This window comes from Hoplias malabaricus, chromosome 13 (assembly GCF_029633855.1).
Source record: "Hoplias malabaricus isolate fHopMal1 chromosome 13, fHopMal1.hap1, whole genome shotgun sequence".
Lineage (NCBI taxonomy): Eukaryota > Metazoa > Chordata > Actinopteri > Characiformes > Erythrinidae > Hoplias > Hoplias malabaricus.
In genome coordinates this window covers 33,144,395-33,170,364 of record NC_089812.1, presented here as the reverse complement: position 1 = coordinate 33,170,364, position 25,970 = coordinate 33,144,395, and the positions used below count along the sequence as shown (strand labels likewise).

At 42.0% G+C, this 25,970-nt stretch overlaps 2 protein-coding genes across 7 annotated transcripts in view; both read left to right on the top strand.

The window, feature by feature from the left end:
- The first annotated feature begins 5,243 nt into the window (after window positions 1-5,243).
- On the top strand, window positions 5,244-11,899 carry chmp6a (charged multivesicular body protein 6a). Its single transcript, XM_066642623.1, has 8 exons — window positions 5,244-5,480; window positions 7,724-7,833; window positions 8,102-8,189; window positions 8,333-8,419; window positions 8,663-8,728; window positions 9,804-9,884; window positions 10,176-10,242; window positions 10,340-11,899. The coding sequence occupies exons 1-8, from the start codon at window positions 5,415-5,417 to the stop codon at window positions 10,375-10,377; spliced, it is 603 nt and encodes a 200-aa protein (XP_066498720.1). The 5' UTR covers window positions 5,244-5,414; the 3' UTR covers window positions 10,378-11,899.
- Window positions 11,900-12,319: 420 nt separating this feature from the next.
- baiap2a (BAR/IMD domain containing adaptor protein 2a) overlaps window positions 12,320-25,970 on the top strand; it is a 95,563-nt gene continuing 81,912 nt past the window's right edge. For 3 of the 6 annotated variants that reach the window (XM_066642402.1, XM_066642401.1, XM_066642398.1), the window contains exon 1: window positions 12,323-12,617. In XM_066642402.1, coding sequence (XP_066498499.1) covers window positions 12,546-12,617 — 72 coding nt within the window. In that variant the 5' untranslated portion in view covers window positions 12,323-12,545. Of the gene's footprint in view, window positions 12,618-25,970 lie in introns of all 6 variants that reach the window. The other 3 variants (XM_066642397.1, XM_066642399.1, XM_066642400.1) reach the window with 3 other exon arrangements.

The following is a 25,970-nucleotide window of genomic DNA, read 5'->3' as shown; positions in this document are numbered from 1 at the left end:
CTTTCTGCTCTATATGTTAAAAAACTGAAAGTCGTCACTTCTGTCCCTATGACGACACAAACACACGGACACACCTGACCGTTACTGACTTTCTGACGAGTTACATCTGCGCAGTTTTTCTGTTTAACATTAACTTTAGAAGAAAACAGGCCAACTCATTACGGAACAGGGTGAGACTGAATAATAGCTCTCAATACAGTATGTTTTATCTGCTAGACCTTATAAAATATAAGTATTTTTACATAAATGTCTTTATCCCAGTGATGCTCTAATCATTTATCAAGTCTGTATTACTTCTGGTTGATAAAATGTGGTGATTGCTTTTAGTATCGTTTAAAAAACACAGTTAAAAAGTAAAAACCCATCAGTTTCTGTCATGATCATGAGTTTTCTGGTGTAAACAAGTCACTTTAATACAGGACTTCAGTTTTGTAGTTTGGTATGAACAGGATATATCAGGTTTCAGTGATAATAAACTGTCAAGAAATGACAAAAATATGATTTGATTATTTTTGCTTAGGGCCAAATGTTGAATGGAAAGGAATCTGTCCAAAAAGGCATTTTTTTTTATCTTGTTAAAGAGTATCTGTTTATGTATTAAATTCAACAGCATAGTTGCATGGTTATGGAAGCATTTGTGCTGCCAACCTGCCCCATGTGTCCTCTTCTCAGAGGTCACCCTACTTTAGTCAATCAACACAGGTTGAGAAAAAGAACCGTGAAACACCTTCCCCAACAGCACAATCACCTGTGAAAGTAGGTTCATTTATTAACAAAACACGCACTCTTTAATGAGTAATTCCTACTGTAAATGTCATGTACTCTTCCATTCTGCAGTTTAAAGGTCGAGCTCATTCCACACAAGTCTTCTTCAAGAAGGAGATCAGAGCTCTGTCTTGTTCCGCCGGGGTGCTCCTCATATCCACGTGTAGATTCAAAGGTGCCTGTGTAGCATAAGTACGAGCTTCTGTCTCTCAATACTCTCTCTGGGATCGACTGCCACTCTAGAGACTGGAAATCCAGGGGACACATGAGAAACTGAAACACTGATTTACCAACATGACCTACACAAGGCTGGCAAACTTAAGAGCACTCATAAAATAATTACAAAAAATAATTAATGTTACATTAGTAGATAAAAAGTGCCACAACACAGCACTTCAAATTGTCCTCCATTATCCTCCCTGGAGCTTTGTTGAGCAATGATTGTGGTCCCTTGTCTCTCACACGATGAAAGCAGAGACACTAGGCGTCTTGCGGAGTGCAACACTTCAGCATGACGACGCTGTCAGGAAAAAAAAGTGTACCACAGATGTAATAAATGGAGCTTATTTCTCCATAAATCAGTATATCCAAAAATGAACATGAGTCAGTAATCTGGAGTTTGTATTTCACCAAATGGCTGAATGTGACCTGAGCTTAATTTCACACCAATAGCACTGTTTTTTTTTTTTGTTTTAATCTATATTTTTATATATTTTTTTATCTATATATTTAATACAAGTATTTTTAAAAGTACAAGATCAAAACACAGTTACATGAACTACAGGAAATTTAACATGGAGAAGGGCATGATGCAGAGCACTAAAAAAAAATCAAGCCATATATTAATATTTATTCATTCTTTCATTCATTCATTATCTGTAACCCTTATCCAGTTCAGTGTCGTGGTGGGTCCAGAGCCTACCTGGAATCATTGGGCGCAAGGTGGGAATACACCCTGTAGGGGGCGCCAGTCCTTCACAGAGCAACACATACACACACATTCCCTCACACACTCACACCTACAGACACTTTTGAGTCGCCAATCCACCTACCAACGTGTGTTTTTGGACTGTGGGAGGAAACAGGAGCACCCAGAGGAAACCCACACAGACACAGGGAGAACACACCACACTCCTCACAGACAGTGACCCGGAGGAAACCCACGCAGACACAAGGAGAACACACCACGCTCCTCAGAGACAGTCACCCGGAGGAAACCCACGTGGACACAGGGAGAACACACCACTCTCCTCACAGACAGTCACCCGGAGGAAACCCACGCAGACACAGGGAGAACACACCACGCTCCTCAGAGACAGTCACCCGGAGGAAACCCACGCAGACACAGGAAGAACATCTTGAGTCTGGCAGTGTACCACAGTGTTTTTCTTTCATTAACTAAACAGCCCTGATTAGAACGACCTGTTTCAGAGCCAGAAGCTTGGGTTTTTATCCATTTTCACTTGGTTCTCTTTCTTCTCCGTTCTGGTTTTCACTGTATTTAAGCTTCATTTCTTAGCGTGTAATTTGCTTTTGTTCAGTTTACCCTCAACTTTGCACTCTTCTTTAGCTCCGTGATCTTTAGATACATTCATCTAATTCATCCAACATTAATTAGAGTGTAAGACAAATATGGGCAATAAATAAGCCATCTTTTCTATGACATTTTGACTGGGCATATGATAATGTAATGACTCTCTTTTAGACTCTTAGATCAATAACATTCTTTACCTTCAGATCTTCTTGTAATTAATAAACTAAATTAAAACAAGGCAATTATTTTTAACCGGTAATACAGTATTTGCAAATTACATGAACAGGTTCTGCATTGCCATTGTTCAATAAAGCTCCCGAGAGGCACTGACCGTCCTGAGGACAGTTGGCTCAATAAATAGTTGAAATAGCATTTTGTTATCAGAAGAAAACTGATTATTGATGAATGTAGAGTAAGACTGCTGGAAAAAGGCAGATAACATGTTCGTTCACTGCAGTATTTAGGGCAGACTGAATTGATGATAATGACATTTTGGCTGTATATTTTACAGATACCTGTAAATAATGAGTTAATTGTTGTTCAAAACTCAGTTCTGATTTTCTACCTGTAGATGGATATATATATATTTTTTTTTGTAAAGGCAGCATCTACATGTGGCTTTGCTTGATCTGTACCTCATCAAGTTCATTTGCTACTATGAGGCAATTACCCCAGACCCCCTTTGGTTAAAGCTATGCCCCTAATCATTCATCCCTAGTGACGGCTGAACTCAGTTACAATGAACAGCTTGATGGACTTTGATGACATTCAATGCTTCGTCGCTTAGTGGATTGGAGGGAAGACTGTAGGTGTACTGTAAGCGCTTATCCAGTTCAAAGTCGCGGTGGGTCCAGAGCCTACCTGGAATCATTGGGCGCAAGGCGGGAATAGACCCTTGAGGGGGCGCCCTCTGAAATTATCATAGCCAAATTATAATTACAATCACAACCAATTATAACTTTTGGAATTTCTATATTTTATGTACATCTAGGCCTACTGTACCGCAAAACTGTGTTTTTTGTTGACATTTTGAAATCACACATGAGGATAGCTATTATTGCTTCTCTCCCCATACTAGCATTACCCATGCATTTCAACCTATGCTGCCTTGTGTGGTTTTTATTGTTTGTGCCAGGTGAATACAACCACTGCATGGTCCCACGTCACCTGGATCACTGAGTGAAAACCACAAAGCAGTTAAACATTGCAAGCCTGTGGTAGCAAATTGTCAACTCCATTTACTTGGGTTTGCTTAAAAAGGAGTCTGTCTTCCCCTGCCTTTTCCTTTTGTGCATCCTAATAATGCATGACAAAAATAGAATGACTTTTTCAAAACACAGCCGCTAGAGATGCAAACCATCCACCTGTAGGAGGGACTGTGAATGATGGATAACTCTGGCTGCTGATTGGATAAATAAAAGCCACGACCAATGAAAAACGCGTTCCCTGTTCAGGTGCAGCATGTAGGGTCGCAGTCACACAGCTCCAGGGACCTGGAGGTGGTGGGTAGAGGTGGGCGATACTGGGAAGTGACAGTACAATAACAATAATCAGTACCAGCGTTGGTATAGATATTAGGATCGATGTGCCGATCTCTAGTGGTGGGTTCGAGTTCCGCTCCGGGTGACTGTCTGTGAGGAGTTTGGTGTGTTTCCTCCCACGGCCCAAAACACACATGGGTAGGTGAACTGGCTACTGTGAATGTGCGAGTGTGTGTCACCCTGTGAAGGACCTTCCAGGGTGTGTTCCCGCCTTGCGCCCAGTGATTGGGGGACCCTGAACTGGATAAGCAGTTTCATGACGCCCCTCGCTAGGGCTGAGAGAGAGCTGAGTCTATAGTGTGACCTCAAAAAATACACAACAAAACGAGTTCAAAAGGGAACACACCTTTCCGTGTCCAAATGTGGGACGGTTGGCAACTCTACTTGTGCGCATTCTGCTAAGAAATCAATACAGACCAAATTTTCTACATATTGATCTGAAAAAGACTAAAAACATTTTAAAGAAAATTAATAAATTAAAATAACTTAGGAGTTTATGTGCTTTTTCTTATTTTTTATTAATTAATAGGCGGAGAAACATTGAACCCCCTCATTTAATTTAATGCTGAACTGTAAATGTGAAACGTGTAAATGGGTTGATTCATGATTCATAAACAAAATACTGTAATAAATATTAATCGGACCGTTTAATTCAACAGGATTATAAGAGGCCAGAAAACCACAATTTAAATGCAAATCATCGCTATGTCTCAATCTTAAAATTATGCGAATATTGTAGAATAGCTCGGGAGAAATTATATTATTTTAAAACCGAACAGTGCGGCTAGAAGACTTTAATTTTGAATTAATGTCTGTCCATTGCTCCTAGCAACCACAGGTAAACGACTATGATCTGAGATCAGCTCTTGTTAGCGGAGCTCCTCTTGTTTTAAATATTATACGCATAAGAGACTGTTCCTGGATCAGAACAAATCTGACGCATTTAGTCTCCAAGCTCAGCATCGCCTTGTCAGCTGTGTTTGGACTCCAGAGTCGACTCCGATTCTGAATCCATCATGAAAGACAGTTCAAAGAATCGATTTTATGAAATACTGTCGATTAAGTAGAAAAAAGAAATACCGGAAGTATAACCGATTTTGTTAGGATTAACATGAAAAAAATATTATGTTCACGTCTGAAGTACCCTGAATATTTCATTGATTCATATATTCTGTGCTTAAACTTCATGTTTTGTTGGTAACCATATGTTCACACTGACTTTTGTACCAAAGGATACGAACGAATACACGTTCCTTGGATTTTACTTGAGTGGTTATTTTATTTTACTTAAACATTTCAGGCTACTTTAGCTAAAATGTTCTGTGTTCTCTGAATTGAACTAAAACTTTACGTGGAATCGACTCTATTCTTTGCTCGAGGAATGAATTCTTTTGCGAATCGACTCTCATCGCTACTGGCTACAGAAAAGTAGCATAACGGAGCATCACCCCTGACTGAGCGGTATAAACAAAAACACACGTATTTTTTTATTGGAATGCATTTCAGAACGAAGAAATAACTGATATTTCACAAAAGAAGCGACTGTAGTATAGTGGCGGGGATGTTGCTTCGCAATGGGAAACGTTTTGACCAGAAAGGGACGTCCGAGTCGAGTCACCGAACAAGACAGGATTGTTTTGGTAAGATTCATCCTGAGAGGTGTAGCTAACGTTGACAGAACGATTATCTGTTTGTGTACAGTTGTGTACGTTGTTTTGTGGATTTATGTGCTAGGAAATATCATTAATTCCATTAGCGCTCCGCTTGGATAAAACTAGTGTAAACACAGGGATTAGTCAGAGACTTGTTTCATGAAACTAGCTGCGGTTTTAGGAGTGGGCGATATGATTAATATATAATATCACAATATATATATACTCTCATCAACCATGAATACAGTGCCCTTAATTAATCACAGCTACATGAAAAACGGTTTTCTTTTAGTTGAAGCTTTCAGAGAGAGCCCCACCCCGCAGCTGGTTCCTTAGATTTATGATGTAAGAAACCCAGAGTGAACAAAATGGCCTTTGTCATAGTGTAAACACTATGGTGTTGTCTGTTATGACACACACAGATGGAAGAATGCTCTATAGTGCATTTAGTGTCCTAAATATTAGTCTGTCATTGCAGTTTATTAGATATTATCACTGTCCATGAATATGTTTTTAAATGGAACACGGAGGAGGTGCAGTATGTGTTTATAGCAGTGTACAACAAAGAAAAACAACAACAACAACACAATAAAAGTGCATACACATTTGTACTGGATAGCCATGTGCACCAATGAGACACCAACGATGGAATTGAAGAATCTGACGCAGATACATTTAATCAATAGCTGCTGGTTGAAAGTAGTAAGAGACTGGAAATAACTAACAATATTATCAATATTTCAGTATCATTCATTCATTATCTGTAACTCTTATCCAGTTCAGGGTCGCGGTGGGTCCAGAGCCTACCTGGAATCATTGGGCGCAAGGCGGGAATACACCCTGAAGGGGGCGCCAGTCCTTCACAGGGCAACACAGACACTCACACCTACGGACACTTTTGAGTCGCCAATCCACCTACCAACGTGTGTTTTTGGACTGTGGAAGGAAACCAGAGCACCTGGAGGAAACCCACGCGGACACGGGGAGAACACACCACACTCCTTACAGACAGTCACCCGGAGGAAACCCACGCAGACACGGGGAGAACACACCACACTCCTCACAGACAGTCACCCGGAGCGGGAATCGAACCCACAACCTCCAGGTCCCTGGAGCCGTGTGACTGCGACACTACCTGCTGCGCCACCGTGCCGTTATTTCAGTATCAAATTCTTCATATCAAAGTGAAACTTGAATATTATAGTCATTCATTACACACAGACTTGGCACCTGCACAGTGACACAGCTACCAGTACTTGGTTTAAGGGCCATGGTCTCCCTGTTCTTAATTGGCCAGCAAACTCCCCTGACCTTAACCCCATAGAAAATCTATGGTGTATTGTGAAGAGGAAGATACAATACGCCAGACCCAGCAATGCAGAAGAGCTGAAGGCAACTATCAGAATAACCTGGGCTCTCATATAACACCTGAGCAGTGCCACAGACTGATCAACTCCATGCCACGCCACATTACTGCAGTAATTCAGGCAAAAAGAGCCCCAACAAAGTACTGAGTGCTGTACATGCTCATACTTTTCAGTCGGCCAGCGTTTCTAAAAACCCTTTTTTTGTATTGGTCTTAAGTAATATTCTAATTTGCATTAGTTGTCAGTTATAACCATCAAATATAAAGAAATAAACACTTGAAATATATCAGTCTGTGTGTAATGAATGAGGATAATATACAAGCTTCACTTTTTGAATGGAATGAATGAAATAAATCAACTTTTTCATGATATTCTAATATTATGACCAGCACTTGTATAATTTGCAACAAATCAGTGACATCATTGGGTTTAAACAGAGCGTCACAGAGACGCTGAGTCTTATTTTGCTAAGACTAGCCCAGTCCACGTTCTGCATGGAAAACATTGGCACATTATGAAATCAAAAATACTATAACGGCTGGAAACTCAAAAAGTTGAGCAGCTGAAATCCTGTATGAAGTGAAAATGGGAAAACATCTCACTTTCAAAACTACAGCAGGTGGTCTGTTCATTTCCCAAACATCTAAAGAGTGTGGTTAAAAAAAGAGGTGATGCAACACAGTGGTAAACTACACCATTTGCAATAAAATACAGGGTTTACATGATTTGCAAATCATTAGATTCTGTTATAATTTACATTTGCCGCAGCGTCCCGAATTTTCCGGAAATGTGATTTGTAAATCTGTTAAATTTATCGGTTAATTTAGTTCATTGTTTTCACTTGAATGTGTTCCCATTGAACAGCAACTGAAACAGCAGCGAGATAAACTGAGACAGTATCAGAAAAAACTCACACTGCAGCTAGAGACAGAGAGGCTTCTGGCCAAACAGCTCCTAAAGGATGGAAAGAAGGAGTAAGTGTGTAATTTGATTTCTCTCATGTAGCGTGTTCGATGATAACCTACTAACTCATTTCCAACTTTTATTGCGTCCCCCAGCTACATCTCGGAAATTGGGCTTTGAGAATATTCCTTGAGGAAAGCAAATGCTCCTCAAAGCCCAGTTACTGAGTCATTTTTAATTATGTACCACATAAATCATAGCACGGATAAAATACTGTCGGAGTTCTGCTTGGGGAAAGTTGATTGTTAAGATGAAGTGGTTCCTGCGCTTGTTTTACAGAAGAGCTGTTCTACTGCTCAAAAAGAAGCGCTACCAGGACCAGCTCCTGGACAAGACTGAGACCCAGATAAGCAACATTGAACGCATGGTGAGAGTCTTTTTATTTGTCTTCAGAGACGGCACAGATCCAAATGAACGACACTGCACTTAATGGATGTGTCCTACTTACTTTACTCTACATTATAGCAGTTGAAATCAGCATATAAATGTGTGCAAATGCACTTGTTGTAGGTTCAAGACCTTGAATTTGCTCAGATCGAAATAAGGGTCCTGGACGGGCTGAAGGTTGGCAATGACTGCCTGAAGAAAATGCACGAGGTGAGAATTTTTAGCTGCTGAAGCATCAAAGGGGAAAAACCCTCTATTATTATTATTAATTAATATTTGTTTACAGATGAAGTGATTCCAGATCAACAGTATACAGCTGATACAGCCAATTCATCCCTAAACAGCTTTGCCCCTCGTTAATGCTTCACATGTGTTTGTGAAGGCTACTTTCTCAGTTTTACTGACGTCGTTCAATTGAACGACCTCCTTTTAAATTGTATTTTGTCTCTTTAGATTTTGTCCATTGAGGAAGTGGAGAGAATAATGGAGGAGACACAAGAGGCCATAGACTATCAGAAGGTTTGAGTCATTCTTTCTGACGGCAGACATTCATTCATTCATTATCTGTAACTCTTATCCAATTCAGGGTCGCGGTGGGAATCATTGGGCGCAAGGCGGGAATACACACTGGAGGGGGCGCCAGTCCTTCACAGGGCAACACACACTCACATTCACACCTATGGATACATTTTGAGTTGCCAATCCACCTACCAACGTGTGTTTTTGGACTGTGGGAGGAAACCCACGCAGACACAGAGAGAACACGCCACACTCCTCACAAACAGTCACCAGGAGGAAACCTACGCAGATACAGAGAGAACACACCACACTCCTCACAGACAGTCACCCGGAGGAAACCCACACAGACACGGAGAACACACCACACTCCTCACAGACAGTCACCCGGAGGAAACCCATGCAGACACAGAGAGAACACACCAAACTCCTCACAGACAGTCACCCAGAGGAAACCCACACAGACACAGGGAGAACACACCACACTCCTCACAGACAGTCACCCGGAGGAAACCCACACAGACACAGAGAGAACACATCACACTCCTCACAGACAGTCACCCGGAGAAAACCCACGCGGACACAGAGAGAACACACCACGCTCCTCACAGACAGTCACCCAGAGGAAACCCACTCAGACACAGGGAGAACACACCACACTCCTCACAGACAGTCACCCGGAGGAAACCCACGCAGACACAGGGAGAACACACCACACTCCTCACAGACAGTTACCTGGAGGAAACCCACGAAGACACAGAGAGAACACACCACACTCCTCACAGACAGTCACCCGGAGGAAACCCACGCAGACACAGGGAGAACACACCACACTCCTCACAGACAGTCACCCGGAGCGGGAATCAAATCCACAACCTCCAGGTCCCTGGAGCTGTGTGACGGCGACACTACCTGCTGCACCACCGTGCCGCCCTGACGGCAGACAGCTACTGTCAATATTGCTTCAGATAATGTCCGCGTTTATTTATTTTTTTACTTTTAATTACCAGTTTTCTACAGTCCACTCATTCACATTTGCGCGACTAAGTCAGTGAACATTTTTACTGTTCTTTTGCAGCAAATCGATGATATCCTGGCTGGGTCTCTGAACCAAGAGGATGAGGAGGCTGTGCTAGCAGAACTGGAGGCCATCACTCAGGTAGGGTCACATCTGTCATCACTATGAACTTGTTTGGTATAAAAAGCACATTGCTTTCTTCCAGTACTAAAATGACATGAACATGCCTTTGATTCTGTAGTTTTGTTGCCCCCTCCTTTGTTCAAAAAAAAAAAAAAAAAAAACATGATTTCAATCATTTAACCATCAAAATCTTCAATTGTATGAAATGAAATTCACCTCAGTCTTGGCTGGACGTATCTGAGGAGGATAATATAACCTTCTACAATCCCTTGGAAGAGTATTGATTCATATTGGTCTTCTCCTTGTCAGGGTGACGACGTTCCACTTCCAGAGGTGCCCACTGAGCCTCTGCCTGATGTTCCCAGAGCAGAGAAGGGTATGGCTATACACCACTTCTTAGTAGCAATGACCTGATATGCTGTTGGGTGGTGGTTTCCTCTTCTTACCTGTCTTTGTGCTATTTTGTTTTTCAGAAAAAGTCAAGAAGGATGGAGAGATGTTGGCAGCCTAGTGACAGCCTATCACCTGTGATGTGCTTTGATCTCACGCGCAATTAGTAACACGTCACTTACTTTATGATGAAATTTTTCAGAACAGGAGTGCACAGCTGTTTTCTGTCAATTATTCCTGTAAATGTAGGACTCAGTATTTATTCTGTTAATTTATTGATACCACCAAAATGGTTGGGATTTAATCGATTCAATTGATTATGCCCGTTCTGACTGATTTTCTAAGATAAATGACAAGCATAATATCACTACACAGTGTTTAAAGCTATGACCTTTGAAACATTTGGTAAATGGCTGCACAAACATTTATCAAATGAGAAAATAATGAAGGATGACTCTCAATTAATGTGAAATTTTCTTATTTTTTGCTTATAAATTGCTTTAAAGAAACTGACTTTTTAGTGTTTTGAAGTGCGATCCATATCAGTGTTCATGACAGCTGTGTTTGATCTTTGTTCACTATTGTACTGTTACACCATGACCACCAGGGGGCTCTTTGTCAACATCAGTGCAGTGGAGGAATGCGTAGTCGGTCCTTGCTTATGACTGACGCCAGAGCCAGAGTTTATGGAAGTGTAAATATCACTGTGACACTGTGGTAATGTCTTAATCCAGATGAGAATGTGAGAATGGTACACAATATCAGATCCTTAGCTACAGTCAGTATTTACAGAATGTGATTTGGTTTTATTTATAAACAGCTCAGTTATCATTGTGATAGGTAACTTTGCCGTAATATAGCGGGTTGTGTTGTAATGCTCTTCTGTTATAACGAGGAAATAAAGAGTCAGATTTGGGTATTGGGAATATTTCTGGTTCCATTATCAGAATGCAGGCTTCTTATTGCAGCAGTATAATTGTGAACTGACTCAGGCTTTATTGTTTCAGAAATTAGCCAGTATTAGCTTCCAACAACAGCTTACTTAAGACTCACACCTTTGTGGGCATCTTCCATTGTTCTCCCTCCCACAAGCTTCTAGGTTTCTGCCAATTGAAAACTAATTATTACTCTTTCTAAAACACTAGTAGAGCTGTTAACTGTTTGTTGCCAAAAAAGGATAAAAGCATTGCTCTTAAATGCATTTTATTTGGAAGTGAGCACTGTGGCTAGATGATAGATTTAGATGATAACAGATTTTTGGAGTGTGTGTAACTGTTAAGGTATGTACTATAGATATCATCTCAAATGTAATAGCCCTTTTTATGCAAACATAACTGCCAGGAATTGTTTTAGTGCTGTAGGGATTCCTAATGAGTGTGTGATGAATTTCTGCACTATGTGCTGGGTTAATGTAGCCACAAATATAGGATATATATGTCTGCCATCAGTTCCTGACCTTGTTAATGTTCTCATGGCTGTCAAATACATTATAGCTCCTTCTAGAAACAGAGATTTAACTATGTTCTTTTTTGTTTTGTTGATTTTTTTACTAGAAGATCACCTCACTTTATCATTAGTGAAATAAACAGTCACTACCACGGTTAAACACATTTGCCTTAAAAAGGCAGTGTCATAAATTTAAGTAACAGGTCTATCAACTTCTGAGGCAGGGCTATGGAGCTGCAGGAGAGCAGAGGAGTTGGGTAAGTGTAGAAGAGAGGTGAGCTAATAGTTTTGCATGTACTGAATGATGGTGGTTTCGCATTTATTTATCTATTTTTGCGGGTGGTGGGTTTAACATTTAATACCTTTCATTTTGGAAAGTCCAAAGATATGGCCACAATGTATACATGTTTTAAGATCTTTAAGACTCAAAGTAAACGAATGAAAACATTTCCTATTTCTGTTAGCTTGCGTTGTATGTGTTAGCATGTAAGCTCATCGCTCAGTATTGTCGCTATCGTTATATTATTGCCATGGTTACTCCAACTTCGGGAGGCGTGGTTAGGGGAGGGGGGGGGGAACAGGTAAGTGAAGCCCCGCCCCTTGGGTGGCGCTGAGAGAAGAGGGGCTGGCCTTTGGACAAATCGAGAGAGCTGTCTGCTTCAATTACTGCCGCACGGTGGGCGTCTGTGCACTTGAGCTGAGAGAAATAGCAGCACGGAGTGCGGCAGAGAAAAACCCTCTCACACACGACTCGCAGCTCGCTCGTAAAATCATCCACTCCTTCGCGTGGGAGTCGAGAAACTACCGCTTTCGGATAAAACCGTTTTTTCACCAAGCGTGTTTATGGTTTGGACTGAAGATCTCGCCATGTCTCGCACCGACGAGGTCCACCGCGTTACGGAGAATGTGTACAAGGTAAAGTACTTTATGACTAACTTCTCGCGGAGATTCGGAGTGTGGGCGGTTGGTTAAAGCTTCGGAAATGTAGTGTGCTGCGGCGGTATTCCCTGTTTTGGCCTTTTAAGGTTGTTGCGAAGTGAACAGGTAGTTCTTCTCCAGTAGTTTGACTGGTTTGTGTGGACCCGAGGATTCCCACGGCGCGCGACTGTAACGGCTGCTTGACCGTTTAAGGTGGAACGGAAAATTCGAATGGGACGCCGAAGCAAGGGCGGCTAACTTTTAGTTTTTCACGGGGTTCTGCTTGTTGTACAAACTTGATATAGGGAGTAGGGCTGAGGTAAATGGCGAAAAATATATCACGATACTTAAAACACGATATACAGGCGATATTTTAATATCTCACATACTGTACGGCTCTAAATTCATTTGAACCCACGTAAACAAGGCTAATTATGCTCAATTCTTTATATTAATTGTGCAGGAGGCACGTAGGGCCTACTGACAGAGTCCTCAGTAAAAGTATGAAAACAATATATCACAGTAACGATAAAATAGAAACTAATTTAGAAACTTTTGAAACCGTTTTTGGTTTGAAAAGCCATCTCTGGGGCTTTTAACCTTATTATATATCGTGTGTGTAACAGTCAACACAATGGCTTCGCATTTCTGCTTTGAAACTGCATTGTCACAGATGGGCGAGTTCAGACAGCCAGGGGTTCTGATGTCACAAATCTAAGAAACCAATCCTGTCAGCTTGGGGGTGTAGCTTTCAAGCTGCAGACAAGCAATGGAGGTAGAGACTGGGACTAATGGCGTATTCGTAGAACAAGGTGTTAAATCAAAACCTCTTTAGGGAGTTTTGATGAACTGAGTTTTCTTTTTAGGGATTTAATAAGTCACTAGGGGTGGTTAAGTGACGCATTCTTACTCTTTGGCTCCGTCTTCCCACCTCTCTTCTCCCTCATATAATATATGACAGTTTTCATGACTGCACACGATCCTGGGGCTTTAGCATTCTCCTGAACACTGCAGTCAGATCATTCCACTGTTCTCACCGTTGGGACTTGCTGAGCTGCAACAGGTTCAGTCAAACACTGCCCTCAAGCATTCCCCTACGTAAAAGTCCACTCAGCTACCCCTCCTTATATCTTTTGCTGTTTTTCTACCAAAAAGCACCAAAACTTTGCCTACGCTGTTGGATTAACGTCCTCTCTTTGATCTATGAGCCTGTTTAAATAGGCCACCTGAAGTCTAACACCTAAAACGAGGACAAAGAAACTATTCTGAGTAATCAGGGCCAGGCGGATGTGCTCTGTATCAGGGTGTTGGCTTTTTTTTTGCTTTGGAGAGATTGTGAAACCCTGTATAATGGCTCACTGCGTCCTCACTGCACTCACTCATTGTCTCGTGCGCACACACACACACACACCTGGTCATTCCAGATTCAAGCTGAATTTTGGCACTGATCTTTGCAGGGTTGGGATTTGATGATCAGTCAAGCCCTGGCATGATATGGCGCAGTTGCTATTTGTAGAGTGCTTGTTAGTGCCAGGCGGTCTCTGCCTTGTTACTGAGGGAATAAAGGAGTAAATCACCAGCGGAAAAGCTAAAATATATACGGATCAGTCTGTAACATCATGACCACCGCTGTTGTTTCTACTCTTGGTGTCCATTCTCTCACCTCCACTGTACATGCAGAAACACGTTGTAGTTGGAAAGCTGCAGACTGCAGACCATCTGTTGCTCTGCATCATTTTTTTTTAGCCCCCTTTCACCCTGTTGCTCAGTTGCTGGACCAATACGAAGCGGGTATTTTTTTTGGATGGTGGATCATTCTCAGCGCTGCAGTGACACTGAAGTGGTGGTGGGAATGTGTTGGCGTGTTGTGTTAGTACGAGTGTCACTGCTGAACTGAGAGTAGTGTCCTGTGGCAGCATCCAGTGGCCACTGATGAAGGTCAAGAGGACAACCAACACACTGCAGCAACAGATGTATGGTCAGTGGAGCTGAGGGAATAAATACTTAGTATTCTTATAGGACATAGTTGATTAGTGCATTTTTAAAAAAAATGTATTATTATTATTTTTTTAAAATGAGTGTTGGATAGGGTAGGGGTGGCACGGTGGTGCAGCAGGTAGTGTTGCAGTCACACAGCTCCAGGGACCTGGAGGTTGTGGGTTCGATTCCTCCTCCGGTTGACTGTCTGTGAGGAGTGTGGTGTGTTCTCTCTGTGTCTGCGTGGGTTTCCTCCGGGTGACTGTCTGTGAGGAGTGTGGTGTGTTCTCCCTGTGTCTGCGTGGGTTTCCTCCGGGTGACTGTCTGTGAGGAGTGTGGTGTGTTCTCCCTGTGTCTGCGTGGGTTTCCTCCGGGTGACTGTCTGTGAGGAGTGTGGTGTGTTCTCCCTGTGTCTGCGTGGGTTTCCTCCGGGTGACTGTCTGTGAGGAGTGTGGTGTGTTCTCCCTGTGTCTGCGTGGGTTTCCTCCGGGTGACTGTCTGTGAGGAGTGTGGTGTGTAGAGTCGTTGGTAGGTGGAATGGCGACTTAAGTGTCTGTAGGTGTGAATGTGTGTGTGTGGTGCCCTGTGAAGGACTGGCGCCCCCTCCAGGGTGTATTCCCGCCTTGCGCCCAATGATTCCAGGTAGACTCTGGACCCACCGCGACCCTGAACTGGATAAGCGCTTACAGATAATGAGTGAATGTATGGATATGGTCGCTGTACACCACTGAAGGTTTAAAATGTACCTTATTTAGTTCATTTCGTTGTTGTTAGATCAAAATTTCAAGACAGAATAACTCCAAACAACTTTTAGCAGGAAAATCCAAAAAAGCATTGTCAAATTTCACTGTTAGGTACTGTAAAAAAATATATAGTTTTGTTCTGTAAGTCATTTTTATTTGTCCACTGGTATTTGAATACAGGTCAGCCAATCAGAACAGGAACCTTTTATGTATCCGTTTAAAAGACACGATAGAAAAATGGCCTGTTTCTACAGGATAAAGGAAGGTTGGGAAAGGCTTATGTAAATATGAATTATGAATGTTTTCATGTAGCGTGTTGGATCATTTGAAGTACCTAGTTCTTTCAGGCGTATTTCACTATTGAACAGAGCAGTTCTGGAGACTGTGACCTTTCCACATGACCTGGCTAAAGTTGGTACCATGTGAGAGAATCTGCTCAATTGGGTGGAACGATGGGGTGTCAGTTTGTGGATCGGGTTTGAGGTCAGTGGATGCCACACTGTGCCCTGCATAGTCAGCGAGGTGGTCAAACAGCTTGAAATAATCACAGGAGAGAGAACGCCAGCCGCAGTGCTGTGACTCAGTCGACTGCAGGGGTGTGTGTGTGTGTGTGTGTGTTTAAACACTGGGCGTGTGTATGAATTTTTTTAGTTCTCAGTGTGCTCAAATGCATACACACACACAAACATGCATATACACACAAAGCACTCCCTGCCTGGGGTTAGAGCAGCCACCCCACCTGTAGAGCTCTCAGCTCTGTGATAAGATGTCCTTGTCTAAGCCTCCTTGTTTTTTTTTTTTGCTGTGTCCTGGCACTGAGTTTCGGACCCAACTTGTTTGGGCAGAATAGTGGATAACACCACCACTGCGTGTTGGAAATTCTGCTACACGTCTGCCTCCAAATATTTCCTTTTATATACGCACCACTGAAGTGACCCATATTGGGGGTTTCTTATCTAAGTGAGATTTTGGAACGGGAGAAATGACTGAGATTTTCAGAAATATCGCTGCTTTTCAGTCCTTTTTATGAAACCCAGTTTTTTTTTTTTTCATTGAGTATCACTGAATCACTACTGAATGATGCATGTCTTCATAGGTCTGCAGCAACAGTTGTGAAGTAAGACAGGGTTTTAAGACTGTTGTACATAATTTGAAGTGATTACTTGAATTTATACTGCAATTTTAGGTTTGAAAAAGGGATTACGTTAATCATTTGGCTTACAGTTTAAGTGACAAATGGAGCGTCCATGGGTCATTTTAAGCTACGTTAATTGGAATTACATTTTTGCCAGAATTTAAAACGTGTGTTTACGTGCAGAACCAGCGTTTTTCAATTGGTGCTACAGGCAAAAATATACTTTGACACTGCTGTGCCAATAACAGTTGACATGTTTGACGGATTGAGGCAGATGTAGCATTGCCAATCTTGCTTTTGGATTCTTCTTGCATTAGACTTCTAGATGTCTCCATATAATAGTAAGCCATAGTGTCAGAAACCTCCTAAACAAGTTTGAAACTCTATCTCAACATGGTTGGAAGCAAGTGAATCAGTTTTGACTATACTAGTTGGTGGGTAAGAATGTTCTGCTGTTTAACCTAGTGCAAAACCAAATATTCAATGGCTGGTTGGCTTTATCTGCAGCAGTGGGGATAGCGTGACTTAGATTTCTGCTCAGACCAACACTTTAAATATATAAATGTGAATGCAAATCCTGTTCTCTGCTGCATCCATCAGGTTTGTCAGCTCCAGCAATGTTTTTGCACAGATCTGAAAGCTACCGAGGGGGAAGGGTGACTTCACCTTCACCTGGATGAAGCTCTGAACTTAAGCCACCTGGTGCTAGACTCGGACCTCCTCCGGTGCAGCAGGAGAGGGAGTGAAAATCACCTTACGCCAGCCAAGTCCTGCAAGTTGTTGGCAGCTCTTCACAAAGTGAGGGATTTTGAAGGGAGGGGTGTGTGGATAAACAGTACCTGTTGCTGTGCACTGGGCAGGGTATGACTTGTCTAGAGTCCTCAGCAGAAACTGAAGTCGAGAGGGGAGTGTCTCTCTTCCAAAGAGTCAACCGTAAGGACGTTGGCCCGTTTGGTTATGGCTGTTGTGCTTATATATCGCACACTGGAAATTAGCAGGTGTGGCACTGGCTTTGTGCATACCGATCCTATGAGATTATGAGTTATAACACAGAAAGGGTTGTAGGCATGTGTCATGAAACATCAGATTTGTCTCAGTAAGAGGGTGACGGTTTAGAATGCAGGCTCATACTTAGTGTTCATCTCTTTTGGACAATAGGGATGCGGGTTCATCTCTGTAGAAATTCTGATTAGTTGTTATATTTGAGGATGCATAAGTAAATACCAGTGAATTGAGGGTATGTGAGAAGATATTTGAATAGACATACACACAGATCTTAGTAACTCATATATTTCACTCATGTTACAACTTGTAGTAGGCATTTCAACAAATTGGTGGTTGCTCTGCATATTTTCTCCCTTTTTTTCCATGATGAAACATTATACGTAATTATATCATCATTATATAGCCTAATTCATGAATAGTGATGTTGGTCTCAGAATAGTTAACGGAGTACTACATTGACTGTGAGATGTGGCCATGTTGAAGCATTTTGGATTATTTAGGTGTGATACAACGCACATAGTCACAACATATTTTACATGTAATGGGCATTTCAGTTAGTTGTTGATCTGCATATTTTCTCCTTAATGCCATTATGAAACATTATACAGTGGAACCTACACTAACGAACTTTCCAAGATACGAACCGGGCATTTGAATATTTTTTGCCTCCACTCAACGAACCCGAGCCTCCGCCGAGCCGGCAGATGGAAATGGCCACTGACCCCAATAGGCGAGTCTCCCAGCGCCCAGACTTGAGTGAGCTTTTAAGATTAGCAAATTGTAGCTTTAGCAATTTAGCATTAGTGTAAATAGCAGACATTGAAATTCGTGCTAAGTTAAGCCGTATCTACGCTTCGTCTCCCCACATTCACCGCCTACTCTCCGTTATTGCCCCCACCCCCCACCTCCCGTCATACAGCCAGTGCCTGTGTTACTCCTCCAGCCAGGCGTCACGTCTTCAAGTAAGCGATGTGTAACCACTTACAACTTTATTATTCCTTTTTTCATTACTGTTACCACTGTATTTCTCTTTTATTTTTAGTAACGCTACATGTATTTTGTATTAACGCATTAATTGCTTTTCCATTATTTTAAATGGGGAAAATTGACTCGAGAAACAAACTTTTCCACTTACGAACCGGGGCACGGAATAGATCAAGTTTGTAGGTAGAGGTTCCACTGTACATACTTATATATAATTATATAACTTTTAAAAAGTGATTTCTGTCTGTAGATAGACCTTAAAATAGTTACCCGAGTACTCAAGTGCCAATGCTCATACTTTAAAAAAACAAAAAACACCACCCAAAAAAATTCTCACCGAAAATGTAGCCTATTGTCTGTCTTTTTAAACTGAAAAGGACGTTTGTGGATGCTTTTTGGCTTTTGCCGAGATTGTCTAACTTTAACAGCCATGCCATTGGGGGATTCTTGGTTGACTACAGGTTCTTCACTGCATGGTTAAAAAAAAGGTGAGTTGTATTGTATTAGTTGTAATCACCAAGAGGGTGATATGATATTTTAAAAAATATATAAATAAAAGCACAAGAGGACTGCACTTCCCTGTGCATGTGGGGAATTCTAGACAGGTGGTTTCTTAGCAACAACATGGTATTAAGTATTTCTGTCATTGTCGTGTCATGAGAGAGACAGAGGAGTGGGTAGTGGAGGGCGATGTGGAGAAACTCTTGAGTGCACAGTAAACAGGAATGCACTGTTTAAAAAAAAAAACCCTTAGAGGCAGAGCCATAAACTATTGCTCATTGTTTAGCTCTCTTAAGAGGCTTTTTGGGAGGGAGAGGCCTTTTAGCTTTCCCCCTCATTTTAAAAGTCCACTGTAATTACATTCTGCTGACAGCTCAACTGCAGTGTCTTGCAATGCCTTTACCGTCATAAGTCAGGGACTTTTTTGATTCGTCTCTGAATTGTGTAACGATGCGAACAATGTTTTAAAATGCCTACTAAGGAAAGATTTTGCTATGTTACTAAATGTAAGATTTTTGAAGCACCTTAAAACACCCAGTGGCCAGGAAGCCTGCGTTTATCTGCAGCTTTCTGACAGTCATTTGGAACAGTGTGCCTCACGAAATGGGTTTTATAAGACGAGGCACAGATCGACTCCATACACCCACATTCTGCCTGGAGTCTGGAGGCGGATGGCTTGGAGCCGCCGCTGCTGCTGCGTCTTATTGTCAGGCGCGCTGCCTTTTAAAATGTTCTCTGAAACAGGCTCTTAAAGTAATCTCGCTAAGGATTCTTGAAAATCTGGACTTTGTTTCAGTGTTTCTGAATGTTAGCAACAAGCTGTTGTTCTTGATGAATTAACCCATCAACGTTGAACTTGCTAAACCGTGGGCTCTTGTCTTGTTGGCATGCCAGACAACTTGATGCACCGTTTTCTGTTCAGTGGATCTCCGTATTTCAATGAGCTGTTTTTTTGAAAGGTTTTTCAAAAGGTCCAGAATCGTTTCTGTGGTACAGAGTGCGAACAGAAGCAGAGAATGGTATATCAGCGGTAGCTTTTACAAGTGGGAGCCAGAGTGGGAGAGAGAGAGAAAGGGTTGGGGGGGGGCGGGTGGTGGAGTGAAAGGGAGTGGGTGAGAGAAAGACGGAGGGGTTGGAGGGTGGGAGAGTTTCCACATCCTTGTGGAAATGGTCTGTAATTGCTACGTGGGGACGTGGGCCTGTAATTACCCAGGGAAGATGAGCTAGAGCAGAGGAGCAGGCGGCTATGCACTCGGGCATAGACTGGCATCCTCTTCTAACTGCTTTCACGGCTCGTTTGGCGGAGGTTAGTTAACAGGTAGCAGTGAAGATTGCTGTAATGTGCGGTTTGATTAGCACCCACGGTGGGATGGTCTTAAATGAGTAGCTTGGAGAACTTTCCCATTTGTCAAAGTTATGGCCGTCATCCAGGACTGGAGTCAGAAGTAGGGGTGAGAATCACAGGGCATCTCACGATATGTTGCCCACGGTAACAATGACATCACAATACTGTGATCATGCGATGCAGAAATGAAGGCTAAAATACTCTCAAAAAAGCAAATACCAGGATGTATTTACTGGTGTCAGCTTCACAGACTTTTATAACCTGTATGAAACAACGTGCAGCTTGGTGCATAGCTTTAGCATGCTCTTGTCTTTTTGGAAGTGGTAAATCTCTTAAAAATCATAGTCTTTTGTCTGTTTTGCTTGTCCTTACTGTGTTGTAAAAGCAGAAGTGGGTCCAAACTTTCAGCTTGAAAGAGGATGGTGCCTCATTTGTTTCCCCCCCACTGTCTGCCATTTCTCTGCTGCAATTTTGTTTTGTTTTGGTTGGTCAATGGGGACACGTCAGATAAGGAAAACATGAATCACTTTCTCAGAATTATGAACGCACAGCTACAACACACTTTTGTCATATGTTCTTAATGTATGCATTTCATTTATAAGTGCACTCTTACGTATAGAGCTTCCTGTATTTCTGCGTTCAAGCTAGTTAGAGTGCGCTGTTGAAATTTCTCTATTACACTGAAGAACCTTTATTGAGCAACTTTAGTTTCATGGGTCCTATACTGCCTTAAACTTGCAAGATATATTTTTTTCCTGATGATTCAAGTCCCTCTAGTGATCCAATATGCAGAAAGGTCATACCACCTTTCTCTCAGAATGTCATCTGTGACATTTGCCACTCAAATCAAGATCTCATTAGTACAGCCTCCTGACGGTTTTTGAAGGGTGAAAAGGTGACGATGAATGCGGATGACTCTCTTCTTCCGGGCTGTGGAGGAGTAGACACAGAGGATAGAGCAGTGCTTGATGCAGTTGTATCAGGGAATGTGTGAGCAAGCACAGGATGCTCAGGCTTTTGATTGATGTACTTTAGAGATGTGTTACTGATGATCAAAGATTTGACTCATGTTTAGGCAAAAAAACAAATGATCAGAGATTATTGCATGTTTTGTATATACTAAGTGCACTCAGAAGAAAAGTTAAGTACAGGTACATTTTTGCTACTAAATGCTCCTTTTTAAATGTATAACAGTGGCTGTAAATCTGAGTTTGTAAGATATAAGAGCATAATATAAATACTATAGGTGATATTGGGACTATGAAATCAGCACCACCTTAAAATCTACAATTATTCTAGAAAATGTACTATTATTTTCCCTAACTAAAGGCGCTGAATATAAACCGCCACAGTGTCAGCTAAAGGAACCACTGCCATGAAACTGGTAGTAAGGGAACTAGTAAAAGAATCAGGTTTCCAAGGATTATGGTGAAAATGTGCTTCTAGCATCAAGGCATATCACAGTAGACTTGTGAACCACATTAATATTAGTGGGACATATGGTTTCCCCCCTTTTAAAGACAAGTAAACATGTGGCGCTTTTCCACTGCATAGAACCTACACGGCTCTTTTGCTACGACAACGGGTCCATTTCTTGGGGGAGCCCTACTAGTGGAAAAACGACAAGCTTTAAGCGTGCAGAGCCGTGTCGAGTCGATCAGAGCCAGACCCATGCGGTGGAAAAGCGACAATAGTACCCTGCAATATATCGGATATATTAATATATAGGTATAACATGTTTGCATACTGCACAAAATAAGAGAAAAATGGGTTTATCCCTTGTTTACGTACTTGGACAGATCTCAGACACTGACTGGGTGGTCTTGTTGCAAAATCTGTGGTTTGGTAGTAGCTCCAGTCCCCAAACGAATCTGGAAATGCGCTCAAGTTTTCATGATATGTCCATTTTAATAAACGCTAAATTTGAAGAACGTGGTTTAGTTTGCGTTCATAGCTATGCACTCTGTCGCGCTAGGGTCAAAGGGGTGTGTTGTTGTATGTTTGCAAATATATCGCACAGAGAAATGCCTCCACTGCAGAGATCTTGCACAGTAATTAGTCAGAGATTTTCAAAATCTGTTCCCAATTAAGTGCTCAAAGAAAACGAATAAATCATGGGGGGAAAAAAGAAAAACCTGGTGCATACTGCGGTTTCCATGGACACCAGTGCTGTTGCTGGGATGTGGAGCTTTGCACACGGGGTCAGAAGGTTATACGGCTGAAGAGATCTGACTTAAAAGAGTATCTTTATTGGGCCAAGGACACAACCAGACAACACGTGTAGATCTCTGTATCAGCACAGGCTCTGTCTCATAATGAAGTGGAGGGGGGGGTCAGAGTTTCTTTCTGTATTTCCATTAAAACTAGACTCCGATTCGCCTGGGCTTCGTTGCTCTATTGATCGTCTCGGCTGTTTTATAATCAATAAGAACTGCTGCAGTCCTTGTTTTCCATTCCTTTCCCGTATAGTTTAGTTATAGAATATGATTCTGAGCCATGGGGAAAAAGAAAATCTCATTCAAATCTAATTTCCATGCCTACGTCTGCTGGCATGTTTTTTTTCTGCCTGATGCAGATGGTGATATTTTAAATGTATTACTTTTGAGGATTAACACTCTGCCAGTCAAATCAGCTTAAAGTTGTGCAGCGTTTCGAGGAAAAGTATCATTGTGAAGTTTCTCTGCTAGCAATAGGGGTACAGATAAGGCACTCGGTGTACAGTGGAGCAGGCTTTAGTGCAGTCAAAACACAGAATGACAGGAAATTTAATGCATTATATTGGAACAGACTGTCATGTATTTACATTGGGTACGCTTCCCCCTTTCTGTCTTGTCTCAGTAGACGGTAAATGGGCACATTAATGTTTCAGCAGTGGATTTTACATAATAGGGGTTGAGCATTTTTGGGGCCCATTACCCTACATTTACGCTCATCCACAAAGGTTTTTGCAAAATTTAAGAGCGTGCAATCCTCTGTTCATGGGTTTGAAAGTTGATGGTAATGGAGTAGGCTCATTATGATTTATGTGCTTTTTTTTGGTTAGGCTACCGACACGCATGGTGATGAAAGCAAATAAGGAGCCCTCCGTATTTGGGAGTAATGTGAATAAAATGAATCACATTAATGATGTGCAATATCAGGCGTACATAACTTTCACACACACACACACACACACACACCCTCACTCTGGGCCACACCCAGATCAACTGAATCACAGACCATAGTTTTTAGGATGTCAAGGGATCAGCACTCTCTTCTGCTCCCAGGCTCACAAGCAGATTTCACACTTGGACAGTACCAAACTCTGGGGGCAGAGAGGTGGAAAGTATATCAATATTCTTGGCCTTCCAAATAGTACTGGGCAGTTTATATTATGTACATTCATTTAGCATTGATGCTAATTATTTAAATGATATCTAAATGGCATTTAAAAAATATAGTTTCTACACACACCAATAAATGTATAAACTACATTAATATTTGATAATTTAATTCATTATCCATTTCAGGGTGGGTCTGGAACCTACCTGGAATCATTGGGAATATGGACACTTTTAAGGTAATATACAGGGAGAACACACCACACTCCTCACAGACAGTCACCTGAAGGAAACCCAAGCAGACACAGGGAGAACACACCACACTCCTCACAGACAGTCACCTGGAGGAAACCCAAGCAGACACAGGGAGAACACACCACACTCCTCACAGACAGTCACCTGGAGGAAACCCACGCAGACACAGGGAGAACACACCACACTCCTCACAGACAGTCACCTGGAGGAAACCCACGCAGACACAGGGAGAACACACCACACTCCTCACAGACAGTCATCCGGAGCGGGACTCGAACCCAGGCCCCTGAAGCTGTGTGACTGCGACACTACCTGGTGCACCACTGTGCTGCCTGAATATTTAGTTGGATATTAAATTGATATATTTCAATTGGCACAGAATTCTTTTTTTTTTTTTTTTTGTTAAACAAAAGACAACAACAAAAACAAACTAGGCAAGATTTGGGGAACTTTTATAGTGTAAGGTGTGTAGGTCAGTATCACCAGCTCTTCATCTGAGATTAGATTTCTGTTATTTATTTAGAATGGACGGATTATTATAAGCAGTTAATTCATGCAGATTCTACCCAGTCATGTGTGTGTGTCTGTGACATGTGCTTCTGCGGGTGTTCCCGAAAACCCTTGTGAAATTCTGGATGTTATTTTGAGCTGGATTAAATAGTTGAGCCACGCTGATCTTTGTCCCCTGAACATGGCGTTTATTTCTGCAGCTTGGTGGCTGCTCACGTGTCTCAGAAACCAAGGCTGTTCACACTGGCTGATGAACAACTGTGTGAACAGAGTCCTTGGCAGCGAGGTTAGCTTGGCAAACATGTCAGAAAATAAGATTGGCTGTGCTAACCCCCACCCCCCCGGCCACATGAAGGCAGATGTGATTCTCATGCTGTGCATTCTGGGCATTCCTTCACGCAATGAGCAGGTTCTACGAGTGCCCTTCACAGGATCAGAGAAGTCTAAGTGGCTTGGCATGGCACTGTGTGCTTGGAAGCATGTTAAAAGTGAATGGATGAGAAACTGAGCTGAGTGCAGGACGGGTCTATTGACCTTTGGTGGGAATGCACTTTTTGAAGTTATGCTTTAACCATGTGTAATTGATGTTTAGACCGCAAGGTGTGTGTTTGTGCATCCCATGTGTTCTAAAATGAAGTTAAACTCATTAAACATTTGCACATGTCTGAGGTTACTGAGGTTATTCTAGGCATTTTTAGCTCTTAACTGTGCACATCTGATGTTTTAACTTGAGAGCTGGCATGGCTTTTTAATATATATTTTTACGTCATTTGAACGCTTCAGGGTGAAAGACTAGTACAAATCCGCCATAAAAAGTCATGATCTTTGAATCCATTACTGAAGACATTTTTACAAAACACAAAACATGTCGCAGTGTTTTGTTTTACAGGGCTGTGATTAGTTCGGAACAGACGCAGTGCACCAGCAAACAGTTGTGTCACATTAAGACGCTCTCAAAAACCATAAGAACAAGATCTGGAGATTCAAATTCGCAATCTCCTGACAACAGGGCAAAACGGCTCTGCTCCTGGGAGCTCTGTCTAAATCTCTTTTTAATGAAACATGAAACGCTTTGTCAGTGGTGGTTTGCTTCTACTGATTACCCACAATATGCTCAAAAGGACGTAATGTAATTAGTCTTGACAGTATTGTCGTTTGCCTAAACCAAAAGCATGCTTTTGAAGGTCTGCAGACATGTTGGGCTTTTTTCTTTCTTCTTCTCCAGAGACTCAACATTTTCCTCATGACTGAGAGGATGTTTGTGTCTAACTAGAAGTAGTTTGTTGGTTTGTGCTCATGGTGGTTGAGACTGGTCTTGTGACTGAAGCTGAAAATAAAATCATCTTTGTGAAGCATGTTGGACGCCACCCAGCTCAGAACTGTCAGATGAAAGGGAGCGAGAAAGTACATACACTTCCTTAAAAGAGAGAGTGAGCCTACCCCTCTGCTAGCTGTCTCCTAATGCAGTTAAGACATGGGGCCAGGTTGGGATAAAGGAACAGAAGGCCAAGTATTGTACTGTCGCCATACTTTGTGCACATCGCTCCCATGCCCTCCGTCTGCTCTGGGCCTGTT

Coding starts and splice junctions, on each gene's coding strand:
- chmp6a (XM_066642623.1), top strand. CDS start 5,415: ATGGGAAACGTTTTGACCAGAAAGGGACGTCCGAGTCGAGTCACCGAA. Junction 8,420..8,662: donor GCCTGAAGAAAATGCACGAG/GTGAGAATTTTT, acceptor TTGTCTCTTTAG/ATTTTGTCCATTGAGGAAGT. Junction 10,243..10,339: donor TGTTCCCAGAGCAGAGAAGG/GTATGGCTATAC, acceptor TTTGTTTTTCAG/AAAAAGTCAAGAAGGATGGA.